Raw genomic sequence first — 16,490 nt, forward strand, 5'->3', positions numbered from 1 at the left:
GAATCATTGCACAAAATCTTCTGTCAGCGAGTCCAATTGAACATTTGTTGGGTGCCCGGCTCACCTAAGGGGGGTCCGGACGGCACCATGCTCTTGACTTCCGCCTTGACCGCCGGCGGCGCCGTCTTGAGCTTGGCAGTGGCGTGGTCGACGAAGAGCTGCACCGTGACCTCGTCCAACCCGGGGAAGGGGCCACCACTCTGAGGAACTTTCTGTCCGTTTTCCGTGGGGCGCTGGACTTTATGCATGGTCACTGTAGGGTAGGGGTTCTCCTGGAAAAAGAAGGCCACGCAAGACTTAGATTACGGAAAAAAGGGGCATTTGGTCTCGGGGCGCACATTTTTAAATAACTGCTCGGCCAACTCCTTGATATGGCTCATGACTTTGTGCGGCGAGGCCTCTTCTTGCCGGATCCTCTCCGCCTCGTTGGCTACCAGCTGTGAGAACAAAAGAGAAGAAACAATGATTCCAGACTTTTTCAAACTTTGTCAAAGTTATCTGAAACGCGCCAAACGATTTCAATTCCAAATCGACAGGAGGGCTTTGCGGATTACCGGCGCCGATATTTGGCATTTTGACTAATATCGGCATCTGCCTTTTTCAAAAGTCTGATAATGGACCACTTTAAAACTGTCAACTTCTGGGAACTATTCATTTAAAAATAGAGTCATTTTTGCACGAGAATCGGGTCACCTTGGAACACCGCACCTTATTTGTTTCAGTCCAAAATTAAATCTATTTGTTTTTTAGCATTTCTTTTATTTTGACATTTTGATGAACTTGATTCACTGTATTAAAGAACCTTTACAATTTTTTATTTAATCTTTAGTCAGGCTGATGACCCTGGGAAATTCCCGCACCTTTTTTTTGATGGTCAGAATTTTACAACAAACTCAGAACGTCTAATATGTAAGGAAAGAAAATTGAACATAATGCAAATCTGCAAAATGTCTGAAAGACACATCAACATAGTTAAGAGTTGTTGTTTATTTTTCATTTGACTTTTTTTTTTTTTAAACGGACACCAAACAATTGCTTTCCTTTTACTGATTAGGAATACTGCCCTGACAACTAACTTCCCCCTCAAAATGTTTGCCACCGCATCCACCTGCCATAAAAATAACAGCAAGGCGCCGGACGTAACTCCTCAACGCAATTCAACTCGGTTCCGCGACACAAGACGGCGTTGAATACAATATGCGTACTCGTGTCGTAAACGACACGCGTTTGCAGCTAAATGACAACGGTAAAAAGTGGGTCCAGGGAAGAAATTGCCATAAGAATCAAAACAATGGGTTTGATTCCCAAACTCACATCATCAAACAAATCCGTGGCCCTGTAGGGGGGCCCCCTCTCGGACACAAACCCCGCAAAGGCCATGCCGTCCAAGACCTTGGTGAGGAAGTCGTCTTCCGTCAGCGCCCGTTGGCCGAGGAAGGCCGCCTGCGAGGGGAGCGCGGTCCCGTTTGTGTAACCGCGCCGCCATTTCGGAGGGAGGCTTCTCGGTGGCCGTACCTTATGGAAGCGGATGACCGGCTCGGGGTGAATGCGGATGATATGTAAACACCAGCGATAACCCTGGAAAAGCTGGGCAAACAGCCGCAGGAAGATAGCCCGGATCTCCTTATCCTGAGACACACAAATCGCAGTCCGGCTTAGGTCCAAACAGGCGCGCACAAGAATATGGGGGGATATTTGGAGCTTAGGCTCAAAAATGTTGACATGACGACAAAAAAAACAATTCTACAAAAATAGGAACCACTATAGATGTCAGTTCTCACCATTAACTACGTAATACCATACGATCATAGACATTTTAAGCACCGAGGTGTTCACCTGGATCTTGGGCGCCGAAGGTAACGAGGACTGCGGCGGGAAGGCGTGGTCAGCAATTTCCAACTCGGGATCCAAAACCTACAAAAGTAAACGTATTTCGTGTTTTCATACATTATTCCACTTTTTGTAAATAGATAATATCTATAATCCCGCTTCAAGGTGTATCATCGATGTTTAGGTCTGAAATCCAAACGTTTTCTTTACATGCAACAATGGTCAAAGGAGATCCAGGCCATCCTCCTTTCCTGGATGCAAGTAAGCCCGGCTTTCGGGTTGCCTACCAACAATCTGGACCATCGCGACACCCGAATGCGTCTCGCTTACCAGATTTGATTTGTTCCAAGAAAACATTTAAGGCCAACCTAATAAATTTAAGATGCCTATCTGAGACATGAGCGCGGCCTTTTCCCGTTTGGTGTTTTTGTTTCGGGGACGGGGGATCGCTGACATTAGCTTTCGCCCATATCGCGTTGCGTTTTAAAATACAAAGCATAATTGAGTGAGTGGGTGAGATTGAAGGATGATATGAGCTCATGGATTTGTGGGTCAGGGTTCATCCTTCTTGTTTCCCAAAAACAAAACAAAAAGAAAACAACGGCTGGCCGCAAATTTGGGCTCTCACTTGAAATGTTTCTGCTAAAAAGAATTCACAAAGTTCAAACGTAACGATCTGAGTGTCTCTACTGTCGCACTGTGTTTTTAGTTCAAGAGAACTGTTGTGTCATTTTGGGATTTGGAAAAATGAGGTGAAAAGCAAACAGATTCACTGATGGCCAGTTCTCAAATGACGCCGTTTGTTGTACAATTTGGTGAATCCCATGAAGTTTCACCCTGAATTAGTGGCTTTTCGCGTTGCCTAATGTTGCGTAATGACATGGTGGAGATATCCTAAATAGCCTCATGCGCTAGAGACTATTTTGTTTGCGGTTCCGTTTGGTCCACGACACGACCAGCACAGCGAAACATTACGACCGTTCTTCAAATTGCTGAAGAAAAGGAAAGGCGTCGTGCCGACTACCTAGGTAAAGAAGGACAAGCCTTCCGTATTCCCTCCAAACCCTCGATGCACGTTTGTTACGATGGCAATGACAAAACCCTTCCGATCATGCCTACCGCAAAGGGATGAAAAACTTCCAACTGTGCCTCCTGATCAAATAAATTCGATAATGACGCGGCAGCTCACGAAATCATTTACTGCTTGTTTTCCTCTTTCATGAGGCCATTCCTTTTGGACGCGTCTTTCTCCGCAGCTTGCCAAAATGCACTGCGCTCATTTTTGACACTTAAAAAACAGGTGGTATAGTGAGCCTTTTGAGGAAAAGGCTATCGTGGCATTTTCGGTGCATTTCCATCTTTTTCCAAGCGGCGTTACCGTGGAGAGCGCGGTCTGAGTCTGGTGGAGGAGGGGCTCGGGCAGCAGCGAGATGTGAACGCACTCGGGAATGCTGACCGTTCCGCCGTCCAGGTCAGCGATGATGACATCTAACTAAAAGCCACAAAAAAGTACCAATAGGAAGAACTGAAAAAAGTGAAATCTGATCACGCAACCGGAAGGTGAATGCTGTACTGTGCCGACTGTACCTTATCACGCAAACGAGTACACCGATTACTTTGGCGATATCGTTTCGCGTAGTGCTACAATGACGACAACCCACCAGTTCTTGCGTCTCAGACCGGAAGAACGAGTTGACGCCGATGATAAATGGAGTGGGAGTGCTCAGGACCTCCAGGAGTTTGCCAGGCAGGATAGGAACGTACGTGAAGCTGCGGAGACGCCGGTATTGGAGCAGGACAGACAACGCGGGAGACGGGGAAGTGCGGCGTCACAGGAATTGACAACCTACCTGTATTTGAGGGGGAACATGATAGCGAGCAATCCCCGACAGGCGTCCGTTAGTCGCTGGTAACTGCTGGACAGGAACAGGATCTTGTGCTCAGTCAGGGCGGCGCAAAACAAGTACAGCACGTTGACGATCCCTGGAGAAGAAGACGGCGAAATCACGTTTGTTTGTAAAGCGGAATAATGTACCAAACGGGAAGCCTGACCCTTGAAAAACTCCGTTCGGCCGCATGTACACATGCAATGAATACAATAAGGGAGGGAGAGACGTTGCCTGATAACGATCACGAACCGCTAAACCGAAGACCCCAGATAAAAATCAGGAAAGGTTGCTTTGGCGTTCCGTTTGTCCTTACCTAGCTGCCTGAACAGCTGTGCCACACTGCTGCCGCTGACAGGTAGGGAGTCATTGATAGGAGTCTGGATAACTTGCCGGTCTCCGGCGCCTAATGTGATAGTCCGCTACAGATGAAAGGTGAGACCGGAAGAAAAAGGACATGTTAAGGCGGTCGTCTGTGTGTGTGTGGGGGGGCGAATCAGCGCAGTACGGAGCGAAAATTTAGGAAGCTTAGCAGGTATGTGAGAAACAAGCCATTCCAGCTGATTGGGCTTTGAGGTGGACAAGGCTCCACATCAACCTTATACTTAATCCGCACCAGTGCCGCCGCATCATTAAGGCGGACCCGTACGGAAAACGTCACGCTCAGAGGTTTTCCGTCGTCGTCCGACAGTAGCGTGAAAAACCGTTAGCTGTGACCGATTGAAAGGTTGTCATTAGAAGACAGCCAAATTCTCTTGACGCTTGATAACGGTAGTATTACTCAAACGGCAACACACAAAAATGCAATCGCTAAGAGCAGAATGTATTTAGAATTGCTTGTTCATTGTGGGGCAATGATTTGGACTTGAACAGCGACGCTCTCGACAGGCGGCCAAGGCCAAACAAATGGATTCGCCTGTGGGCTGGCTGCATAACAACGCTTTGTGTGCGGAAAAAAATCAAAGAGGCGCAAAACGATCGGTTTCAAGCCTTCTTCGGGATTGCTTTTATTGGGACTTCCTTTTAACTCAACTGGAACGCGTGCTGAAAAAGACATCTTTAACCAGGTGTATTGGAGCTGCCTATAGGCAGCTTGCCTATGCCGGGCAACTGTGTCACTAATCATAATGTGTGTCAGTATAAAACGACAAAATAAAGGGATACAATGTTTAGCAAAGGAGATAGCAATCAGTTGCTTCATCTTCCAATCAATTTGCTCTCAGTTTGACAATAAAAGGCACCGCTACAGTCACAGCATTAAAAAAAAAACTTTCTATCAGATTTACTATTACCTGCAGAAACTCTCAAGTACCTGCAGAGATACTGGGGGTGAGGGGTACGGCGTTCTGTGGGGTGGCCATGCAGTTAATATAAGTAACGTGCGGGTATCAAGGGGTCTAAGGACAACGCACGCGTGTGAAAATAGCATAACAATCACAGATCGCTAAGTTACGATGTGACATGGCGTCGTGCGGAGGTGAGGCTAGCTGGACCCAGGTGCAAGGAAGCCAGGAGGGAATGTACTCCAAAATTGGAGGTTTGATAATCGAATAAGGCGGGAACAAGGAATAGACAAAAAGCTGGACCAAGTCGCCGACGAACGAAAACAACATTTAACTCGCGGGAGCAGCGACCTGAAGACCGGGGAGAAAGAAAGACGAGGGGGACTAGGAGGTGGATACGCAGCGGAACAGAAACACGAAGCAGCGTTTTTACGCGCTCACACGCCAGATGAGAAAACATGCGGCAGCTGTCTTTAAGCTGTAGGCGGGGAACACCCTGAGCTGCTTGCCAGCCAATCGCAGGGGATTAAAGAACATCCAGAATGAATTCAAAGTGGCTTCATTAAAAAAATGAATAAAATAAACAAGTCGCCGAAGCTGTAATTCATCGCTTGCGTCCTTCCGAGCTGGGTTCGACAACAAAAATATCCAAAATGCCTATACCGACTTTCTTGGTAAAGAGAGCGCTCACTTTTCATCTCGCTGCCAAACCAGAAGTCTCATGACAAAATCATGACAATCTTGGCACTAATAGCAACTAGCTTTAAAGGCGATGACAAACGATCAGCTGTTGATCACATATGGTTACGTGATGGCCCGGGCGTAGAAAGCGGAGGCTTCCAGGAGAATTGAGTTAGGCAGGCCCACGAGCTACACCTGGCCCGGCTACACAAAAACCCAGCAGCAAGAGAGAAAGAGAAGCAGAGAAAAATAACCCACCGAGCAGCACACACACTAGGATCCGGCAGGTCGACAGAGAAATTGGTGAGAAGGACATGGATGTTCATAAACTGAAACTAAAAGTTGGGAGGGGAACAAAAAAATAAATAAATGATGACGGTACTTCACAGTTCATTTGGATCACAATCCAGACAAAATCTGGATTTCACGGGCCGGAGCCTTGTTTTGCCTAACGTTTGTGTTTATACGTGTGCAATCAGTGTGCGTTAAGACTGATTACGTGTGATTCTTCAATTCGGAGTGCCCCGTAGGAAGCCATCTGCCATCCCATATGGTCACCTAGCAACTAAAGTCACAACCGCGCGCGGTCGCGCGTGGTGCGTTTGCCAAACACGTCCATCAAAGCTTTCGCACTCGAGGCCATTTGTCAAAATCGTGAGAAAGGCAAGACAAAAGACAACCGCCCACAAAGAAAGCTATTACCGGCACACAATTCCCGATTCGAACGCAATCGACACGGTGCCGGCTCCTCGATTGGGAGGGAGGGAGGGAGCTCGGTCGATGGGCAGTGTTACCTGGGGACAGGCCGGCAGCCAGTCACAGGTCAGGACCCGAGGAACCGTGTCTAAACTACAAAACGGGGACTCGATTATCCGTAACACATAGGAACCGGTGTACGGCGGGGGTTAGAGGGACACATGCGCTTCAGATCACCCAGAGACTGATTCGGACAGTCCCTCGGTCTTCCTCCAACACGCTCCCATTAGGCTTGATTAGCCGGAAGGAAATCGGTTCCTTCACGCCTTATTCACAAATGGACTATACTCGGTGAAGTGAAAATGGGTCCCCCGCATCAAAGGCAGCGAAGGAGTTCAACCGATGGGTGTCGCGGAAGTCCGTGTTTTTGTTCCCGCATTTGTTTACCTGCATTTCCACATAAAAGTCCAGAAGCATTTGTCTTGAACGGTAGTTTCACGCGACAAAGTAAAACATACCGGTAATAAATAAGGCGTAAGGATCGAAGAACTAGGCGTGCAGCGAACCTGTGGGAGATACCTTCCAGACCCACCAGCTAGAGGTGAAAATTGGTGAGAATTGCTTCGAAAGATCACGCCAAAACCATTTCAATAGCTTGAGGACTCTGAAATTGCACCCGTCTTTAAAGACACATTGTTTAAACGCCTCGTAACCATATTTGTACACCGTTAAAATGGCAATGTAAGGAAAATCCTATAAATCTCTCCTTTCCCACATGCGGCGGGTATTAAAATAAGTATGTAAAGTAAGATAAAGTAAGATAAATTGATGATATTGGTAGAACACGACTGAAGAGAAAGACTGATGCCTGGTTGGGAAAACGGAAGCTAAATTAGGTTTTGTCTGTCTAAAACACAGAAGGAAACTGCAAATGAAAGAGATAGCAATCAAAAAATGAAGAATGCGCCAAATTTCAGAGTCCGTTGGCCAAGTGACGAAGAATGCTGACCGCGTCACACTGCTTGAACTTGCAGAAAACCCAGGGGAAAAAAAAGCCAGCGAGCAGACATCACACCTTTGATACTTTGGTTTTAGGCATATTTAACTCGTTTTTCAGGCAGTCGGGCGTAGGAGAGAGCGAGTGAGCAGTTACCTGGGAGCCTCCAGCGATGGGGATGACACACGTGAGCAGATTTCCAATGACCGTCTCCAAGGGGACGGTCAGGCCATCTACGTGGACCGTGTAGACCAAGGCTAGGCAGTTCTGATTGGAGAAGGAAAAAGAGACAAAGAAATCAAGAAGTTGCCCAGGAAACTACTGTCGTTGTGTCTCTGATTCGCCCTACAAGCGAAAGCCCACGAAGAAAACAAACACCCCAGATGAACACCGGCACCTCAGAAACACTACCAAGACTTTTGTTGTCTTAAAAGAGTTGAGGCCAAAAAACAGAGCCACTGCCCTTTGGGTCAACTTCACAGGTTATTGATTGAGTATGTTTTCCGTCATTTTTTTGACAGCGCATTTTGGATGACATGAATAACCCACAAAACAGCTTTTAAAGCTTGAATTTTGTCAAAAACTAGAGACCCAAATGTCACATGACCGAAAGGTAAATGCCGATTGGTCGTTAGCCTAACCTTGAGCGCAAGTGATGTGGTTTTCATTCGACAGCAAGTAAGAAAAAAGATGTTTTTCACGGTATTAACTCATTCAATGTCTATTCCTGACCCTCTTTTAAGCACATTATTTGAGAAAAAAAAAAGCGCTGCAAAAACAGAAACATGTTGTTGGGATGAAATCAATTCAGTGTACAAGAAATTAATTCAGTGATGACATTTGACAAAAATTAGAGCTAAATGAGTGGACTGTCCTTGAAGCAAGTTCTGCTGTTTTTTTGCACAAAATATGAATGTTTACGTTCAAACCCATTTCAAATCAGCGTTCATTATTTTTGTCAGAATACTTTCCACAGGATTCTTGAAATAATTTTCCTTTTCAAGCTAAGGCATCCTACCCTGAACACATCACTGTAGTCCAACCGAGACACCAGCACCAAACTCTTGGGGGCGAAAACCCGAGCCGGCTGGATGACAGTAGGCTCCTCGTCCACCTCGTCCGCATCGCCGGATCGCGTCTTCTGCGACCGAGCGCAAAGAGGATAGATGAAAAATATTTTGGAATGAGCACGAGTCGCACATCTTCATCAAACTCTTACCTGTGGGTTGTCATGGCTCTCCCAGAAAGTGAAGCAGGCACAGTAATGGCGCTCCGAGTTGATGTCGGTCAAAACTGCTATGAAGAAGGAAGCGGGCTGACGCTCGGGGACCAGTTGCCAACCGCTGGGCTGGCAGAACTGTAGCGAAGAGGAAAAAACAAAACAAAACAAACAGGTGGTTCACTGACCTAGAGTTGGACTCGTAAAAAAATAAATAAATAAATAAACATCACTGAGGTCCTATAAGGGGAATTGATAACTTAGGAGCTTCTACAGCACGCGAAAAACGATCTGAAATGTAATGAGTCAGACCTTGACAGAGTGGAGGGTTCTGGCCGCGATATTTGAGGAACATGCGTCTTGGGGTGTTCGCTTACCAGCTCTACGCCTTGTGGGAAAGCGCTGTCTTCCCAGTCTTTCTCAGGAAACCGCTGGAGAATGCGACCTTGACCCTCACCTTCGCCTTCCACTACAGTGGAAAGAAGAGGACGTAAAGAGGAAGAAATTCAGACGTAATTATGTAGTAACAAGGCATTTGCAAGTATCTTCCAAAGTATTTTCAAATACACTGGAGCGTACTTGCACATCTGTTCCACCGTAATTGCAAGTACTGTACTAGGGATGAGCGAGTACAGGGTTAGGGTTAGGCGTTGTACCAAGCTATCGGTAATAGCGACGCCGGTATCGGCCGCTCTTGGAGCAGCAACCCAGTGGGCCACCGATTTGATGCGGAGGCTGTCTTGAGTGCGCCTTCTTTAATCTTTCGCAGGTTAGGCAAATAAATCCAATGACTAACGCTGTGAACTCCAGTCACGCAACTAAACAGAGTAAGAATGGATCAGGGATCCCATCGTTGTAGGGGAAAAACTGAACTTGAGAAAAGTGTCTTTGACTGAACAAATCCAAAGTCTGGACTGACGGATGGCGGGTCTGTCACTAAGCAGAATTGCTTCAAATTGCTCACATTTTTCACCCGCAAATTTGATTTTACTGCATGCCTCTAGCCTGCAACCGAATAGGAGGAGCTGTCTTTTTTAACCGAGGCCAGCAGCCCCCCCCCCCCCCCCCCCTCGCATCAAAAACTCGTCCCTTGGGGATTAGATAGATTGCTCCCTTGAGCGCCTGAAGACCTAACCGGAGCGCTGCCGACTCAGCCTTTGTGTGAAGAGGAGTTGGAGAAAATTCTTTACATTCCAGGGAAGCCATCAAGGAGGGGGGGGGGGGGGGGTCCCCAAACACAACCCTTGGCCACATATAATTACAGCCTATGTTAAGAGTACTGTATTTTTAGTCGCCTCACAATTTTGCAGTACAAAACATCTTCAGTGCAAAGCAGCCATTTAACAAGGAAATCAATTGCCACCTGTCAAAAGAAACTGATTGAAGATGTTTCAAGTAATGCCTCTTGATTCGAGTTCAAATAAAATATAAAAGCAAACCGTTTCAAGGTGTTCGTAATCTTTTATAACGCCCGCACAATGGCAAGCGCCAGAGACGGCTGACCTAACGAGCATCATTAATGAGGTATTCACAACACTATACTCATGATAAGTTGTGCCGTCTTCTTCAGTACTACATGGGGCACAACAAGTGTCATATTCCAATGGTCAAATTGTGTTCCAATTACTTTGCTCTTAATTTGAATAGGAAAATAGAGCGCTCCTGTCAAGGCATTAAACTAGATTTGCCGTAACCCTGTTACAATCTCACATACCACGAATCAGTAATTACTGTATGTTTTTCTTTAAAATAAATAAATAAATAAATAAACTTAACATCCCGGCCTTCCCGGTCAGTGTGCACCGAGCGCTCGTCGCAAACCCGCAGCCCAAAGCGGGGATAACGTTACCAGAGTAACCGACCAAACACAATGCCGTTCGAGTATCCGCCGGGTGAGCGGCCAACACACACAAGCGTCGAGCGTACCGCGCTCCCTCTTGTCCCCCACCATGAAAGGCAGATTGTGGAGGTTATTTCAGGAGGGTTTGAAAGGCTGCGGCCCTGCTCTGGAGGCACTGGAGGAAGTGGCTGCCCGCAGGCGGGCACTGTTGGCAGCAGCAGAAGCCTCTTTATATGCACGCATCCCACACGACTGCGGCGTCTGCGATGAAATACTGGATTTTTTTCACGAGGTAAAGTTCTTGTCATTGTCGCAATTAAAAAAAAAAATTGCAAGACGACACCTGAATACATCAGCAAAGCAAAGCCAAAAACAGCATAAAAAATACAGATGATTGATACTGGTAAAGTCAGGTTCAAAGGACTTGTCCAATTATGCGATAATATTCAAATTCCATGTTGCGATAGCATCATTAACAAACCAAAATATGAGAACATCACTGGTTCTCATCGTCTCATGTTTGCATCATCCAACAAAAACGGCAAGAGGCGCTTCTTGTGACATTTTGTCCCATGTTTTCCCATTTCACGCTTGTGAGCATGACCTAAATTAGTCATTGTAGTGGTAGAGTTCACGGTAACCCAAGGGGTATTATTAGTTTTGAACAGGGTTTGTGCAGATATCAGCAAATGTGACTACATGCTTTTTGATGTCCTGACAAGAACAGAACATTTTTCTTTTCAAATTAAAAGTAAAAAAAAAAAAAAAAAATGGACACATGACGCAACATTTTGCTTGCGTTGGGTTTTTTTTCTCATTCAATAATGATTTTGTCATCGATAATACAACAAACACCCAAATATGTATCCAAATGGCATGGTGACTATAATCCCAAACATCCAACAACTCCAAAACAGAAAAAGGTTAAAAGTACATTCCATTGCTCTAAATCTTACTTTAACATAAGGGCATATTTCATTGTGACTTGTGAAATCTTTTAAAAAAAAAAAAAAAAAAAAAAGTGGAAACTAAAGTCTGGGTTTCCCACACAAAAAAGACAATGTGGATTATCCCATTTGAACCAAACGACTCCAAGGTTCCCGCTCAGTTTCCCGCTTGAGTCTGGGACTCGCGCGATTGGATGCCGGCTCCGCGGCCTCCGCTGTCAAAACACAACGCTACGGTGTTCCTCCAAGGACCCCTTTGCTATAAGGACCGCACCCCGACAACGACACCAGCCTCCAAGCAGGCACCATCTTGGCTCAAAAAGGCATACGCGGTGAAGATTTTGGCACAGGGGCGAGACGGTCACGCGAACGCCCCCGTTTGCCAGACTAGCTGTCACCGTCACGGCCCGCAAAACCGAGTGCCACACGCAAACGCGCACGCAGAAGCAGGATGCTTGAAGTATTTAGACTGCAGAGGAAACGCAGCATTCCGGGTATTCTCACGATCCAGGATTGCTTCGTCCTAGGTTTGATGGTACTTAGAAAGACGCGAGGGAGGTGAGAAGTTCACAAATCGTCAAAAAATAAATACATAAATAAAAAGGTATTTGCGGTGTGCCGTTGAGCTATTAAGTCAAAGTCACGCCGAAAATGATGATTTTATTCAGCGCAGTGAACCATCATATTCATTGAACTGATTGGAGATCAGCGGTAATCTCCAATTGCCACCAGTAAGTTTACATGCGTCATCCTGATGTGTTTTCTCCTGTGTCAACCTCACAAGGAGCTTCCACAGGCTGTCTCGTCTACAGAAAGCAATCACTCTGTGATCCTGGCACTGCAAGCGTTTGGCTTGCCAAGGCGCAGGCTGTTCTGATCCATTAAAAGCTGAGCATGTCTGCCTTCCAGATGATTTTGAACGGCCTGCTCCGCCGTTCGCAATTCGGTCTGGCTCGAACAGGAAGGGGCGTTTCTGCAACGTTTGCATTGTCCACGTAATGACATCCTGCACTGAACTAAACTTTGCGGCTAAAACGCAAGATTCTGTAAAGGCGCATCCGGGCATGGAGACCGTGAAGAGTGCGCGGAGACGGAGAGGCAGCTTTTGGCACAGAGGCAAATTGCAGATTTGCATACTGTGAATAAATCACGGGGCGACTTGAGTGTACCAAGTTCCTAGCTGCAAGCTTGCACTGGATAGGCGGCTTGAATATTTCATGATTAAACGAGCCATTATACTGCACGGATCTAGGCCGGAGCTCAGGGTGAAGGGGGTTGGGGGGGGGGGGTCCAAACAAGGTCCTCAACAACACAGGGGAGCAGGGAGGATGGTGCTGGCGAGGGTGATGAGGTGTAAATCCATCTGGGTTAATCCACGCAAAAACACACAACAATCAGCCATGGAGCCGAGAGGAAAAGCATCCATTTGCACAAGTCTGAGGAGCTTTTATATATAGTTGTAGTTATATAGTTATATATAGTTGGATGCTTCGAGCACCTCCACCAAATGGCTGAAAACGTCTTGAAACCGCCAATGCAAAGTGCATTAAAACAGGGGGATAAACGAGTTCGGGGTTGCAGGCGAACCAAGAGCCAGTCTCCGGCTAACGTTAGCTTCCCCTAGCTTGAAGCTCGCTGTCAACATTGGCGGATATCTTCGTATTAATGGCGGCGCTCCGGGCGTTAGCGGGCCGCTTTTAAACGCGCGACTTGCAAAAAAACGCCCGAGAGAAAATGTCATTCCGACCAGGAACTAAACGCGCTAATCCCGAGCAGCTTGCGAGTCCTCGGTGTAAAGTTGACGCCGAGGCCGGGCGACGGCGACCGGGGCCGGCGAGCCGCCATCGGCGGCGCGGCCCATCCCCGCCTACTATTCCGCCGAGGCTAATCATAGGCCGCGATGCTAGGCGGCTAACAGCAGCACCCACCTCGTTTGTCGAGGTCGTAACCGACCACCACAAAGTAGTCGGCGAGCCTGGCCATTGCGGCCGTTCACGGCGACGGCTCTGTGGCGCTTGTTCCTCTCGTCTCGGCGCCGCTAAGGGTCCATCTACGTCCTGCCGGCGACGGACACATCGCTGGCAACGGTAGCATCCTTCCAGCTGTACCCCGCCGCCATACTGTCAAGCCCTGACGGCTGAGAGCGGAGCGTGCGCAGTACCTACTTTCAGGGAGGGGCCGCTTTCCTCCACAGAGTTTGCGATGTACTTCCAGAATATTTTAGCCATCGTTTCAAAACAGCCGCGAGTTGTCTGGAGGGCTTCGACTTTTGCCGAGCAGTACCTTGAAAACCCCTTTAGATGGGAAAAGACCCTGCCGCCCCAATAAACCGAAATCCAAGCTGAAACTGCAGTTTTCTTTCGCCCCGATGCCACGCGTTAGCTTTACGAATTTTCAGGGAGACTTTTTCAATTGTTCACAATGGCGAAAAACGGAATGTCTACCTCGGATAGTCAAAACTGGTCATTTGCCTACCGATGACGCAGCATCAGGAGCAACTGGGGGTTCGGTGTCTTGCTCAAGGGCACTTTGATGGGATCGAACCCAGGGCCTTTCGGCTCCACCGCCAGGCCATGCCGCGGCAAGAGTCCAAGTGGAAATTCCAAAAAAAAAAAAAAAAAACACGTTTTAACACGTTTTTGTCACAATGATCAACAATTAGACTACGTTTTACACCTCGTATTTTTGTCAACGTTAGCCTCGACGTCGCTTGGCCAATCCCGAGTATAGATTTTGTCACCTTGACTTGATTTGATTTCTAGATCCCGCACAAACGTCCCAGGAAGGAGCAAAATAGGTTCGGACGCCCTTTGTTTTTGCCGCAATTTACTTCCAGCGTTAGCAATCGAGCCGAGCCGCGGATAGAGCAAATTCCGCCGAACTGAAAAGGTTTACGACAGCCTACGGACGTGGTGTCAAAGCACTTCATTTGTTTAAACATAGTTCTTGGGCACCAAGACGCCACACGGCGGCACCAAATTATTTGATTGAATGCAGCTCTTCTTACCGTATGGCTTTGTTTGTTGTGTTTTTCTTCGACGAAGAAAACCAGCTCTGAAGACCTCAATTATGAAACCTTGACCCGACGACGGCAAGTCATTGCAGATAGGAACCCGTGTCAATAGAACGGGAGGAAGGTCTGACGGCCCGCATCCGCGCGGCGCCCTAGGGAATTCCAACGCTTTCTGCGTTATCGCCGGTGACCCGCAATCCTTATCGGCCTCTAGTCAAACGGCGCACAAGCATGACATATTGCATTGTTTTCTTTTCTTTTCGCTCTCCACAGAATTTCTCACACGCACAAGAGCTGACGGAACAGGACGCTATCGGGCGATAACGGCGGTGCCTGTTATTTTCGACGAGGTCGGGCTCGGATTGAGATATTTGCAATTTATCTCAACCTTGAGCCGCACTTGAGTAGTTGCCAGAGACAGAAAGGCTGAGAAAGATGAGAGCGGGTCATAGAGTTTGAGTACACGCTGAGCACTTCTATGTAAAACAGTTTGGAAATGCAGTCGAGTCTCATCTATTTATACATATGAAGAAAAGTCATCCCCGACCCGATCTGGTCTTTGGGCCGGACCGCGCGTGGGACACGTGACTTCCTGCACATCGGCAAATAGACGGGATGTGGTTTGGAGGTTTCATGCGCCCCAAAGCAGGTAGGGCACAGCGCGTCAACCGAACCAGCGCGTAGCGACTGTCAATCTGTCTTTCCAGTTTCTTGGCATGATACCTTTCCGTTGTGTCCACGCTAAACCGGAGAGACTCTTGTAATGTGGCAATGTCTGTTTGGACCCAAAACAACCATGTCGCTCAAATTTCACTCTGTTTCCATCTCAACCGGATCCACAAATGTGTCGTTGGAAAAGATGTGATTCTTCTTCATTGAGTTCTTAATTTACCACCAATAAAGTCACTTTCTTTTTTTTATTTCGCCAGCAAGATGGTGAATGAGAAGAATTCAAAGCTCTCCCTCTATATGGCAGTAGCTACATTAATCTAAAACATCCCAACATCTCAAAGTGTGGGCGCCTTCTAGTGGTATGCAACAGAAGCACAGTTCAGTTGTATTTGACTTTAAAGTACATGCACCTCTAATATTTATGGATAACATGTTCTTTTTTTCATATTTCACTTCACTGATTAAATAGTGTTTTTTGCATCACGTAAATGCAGCTTGCAGTATGAGGGTAGGGATGTCAGGCCGAGGTGCCGTTATGCCATCAGTAGCTAATGGTGATTTTAAAAAAATAGTGATAGCCTCATAACAGAGTTTGATATTTGAGGGGGACTCAATGATCTTTTTTTTTTTTGGTTGAAGTCAACTCGAGGGAATCTTGGTTCAGACTGTTGATGTAGAAATGGGTTCACTAGAGGGCAGCAGTTTTCAGTTTAACATTGGCTCGCTCCTCTGAAGCGTCTGTCGGACTTTTTTGTGCTCAGGGGCCTCTCAAAGACCAAACAACGACATACGGGGCAGGTCATTTGTCGAAGTGGTTTGAAAAAAATCTGATTTGAATAACACCTCCTCGTTTTTCACGAATAATCGATCATAGTACAACGGCATCCTGATACACTAATAATTTTACTTTTTGAACATTCCAATTTTAAAGAACTATATTTTTGGTTTTCTTGACAATGTAACAATGAGGCCAATGTTCCCTTTCCGCCATTCACGAAGCATCACCTACAAAAACACTTGACTTTAAAACGCGGCTCGCTAATTTTTTGTTTAGAGGTTAAGCTCCCGCAACAGGAAACGCTGATTCGACATCAACACTGCGCTTAAAAGGAAAGTAAGCGCATCCCAACAATGATTCAATGAAAATGTGTTGAATATAAAAGGTAAAAAAGAATTCGACCTTTATGAATTTCTAAACACGTTTCAGAGGTTAAATGTCAAAGTATTGAATGTAAAATTGGAGTCTAATATTTTAGTGAACCACTAGAGGGCTCTAGTGGCGCTCCGAGCACACATTGACCACTGAATGCATCAATATCATATGATGGATAACGATATAAATAATGAGATAAATAATCAGCGATGTTTGATCTTCTTGTATGCGGCCAATAGCAGCACACTTACAGAGTCTTCAAGAGTGCAGAGT

At 46.6% G+C, this 16,490-nt stretch overlaps 1 protein-coding gene across 2 annotated transcripts in view; it reads right to left on the minus strand.

The window, feature by feature from the left end:
* sbf1 (SET binding factor 1) overlaps positions 1-13,502 on the minus strand; it is a 25,065-nt gene extending 11,563 nt beyond the window's left edge. For both annotated transcript variants that reach the window (XM_088406902.1, XM_088406903.1), the window contains exons 1-14: positions 13,308-13,502; positions 8,970-9,061; positions 8,593-8,730; positions 8,392-8,514; positions 7,530-7,640; positions 4,033-4,138; positions 3,681-3,813; positions 3,492-3,600; positions 3,209-3,322; positions 1,837-1,914; positions 1,516-1,629; positions 1,315-1,443; positions 339-437; positions 65-272 (exon numbers count right to left, since the gene is read on the minus strand). In XM_088406902.1, the coding sequence (XP_088263028.1) occupies positions 65-272; positions 339-437; positions 1,315-1,443; positions 1,516-1,629; positions 1,837-1,914; positions 3,209-3,322; positions 3,492-3,600; positions 3,681-3,813; positions 4,033-4,138; positions 7,530-7,640; positions 8,392-8,514; positions 8,593-8,730; positions 8,970-9,061; positions 13,308-13,362 (1,609 nt within the window). In that variant the 5' untranslated portion in view covers positions 13,363-13,502. The remainder of the gene's footprint in view (positions 1-64; positions 273-338; positions 438-1,314; positions 1,444-1,515; positions 1,630-1,836; positions 1,915-3,208; positions 3,323-3,491; positions 3,601-3,680; positions 3,814-4,032; positions 4,139-7,529; positions 7,641-8,391; positions 8,515-8,592; positions 8,731-8,969; positions 9,062-13,307) is intronic.
* Between the last annotated feature and the right edge of the window lie 2,988 nt (positions 13,503-16,490).

This window comes from Hippichthys cyanospilos, chromosome 22, assembly GCF_059441005.1.
Source record: "Hippichthys cyanospilos isolate Australia breed blue-spotted pipefish chromosome 22, RoL_Hcya_1.0, whole genome shotgun sequence".
Classification (NCBI taxonomy): Eukaryota; Metazoa; Chordata; class Actinopteri; order Syngnathiformes; family Syngnathidae; genus Hippichthys; species Hippichthys cyanospilos.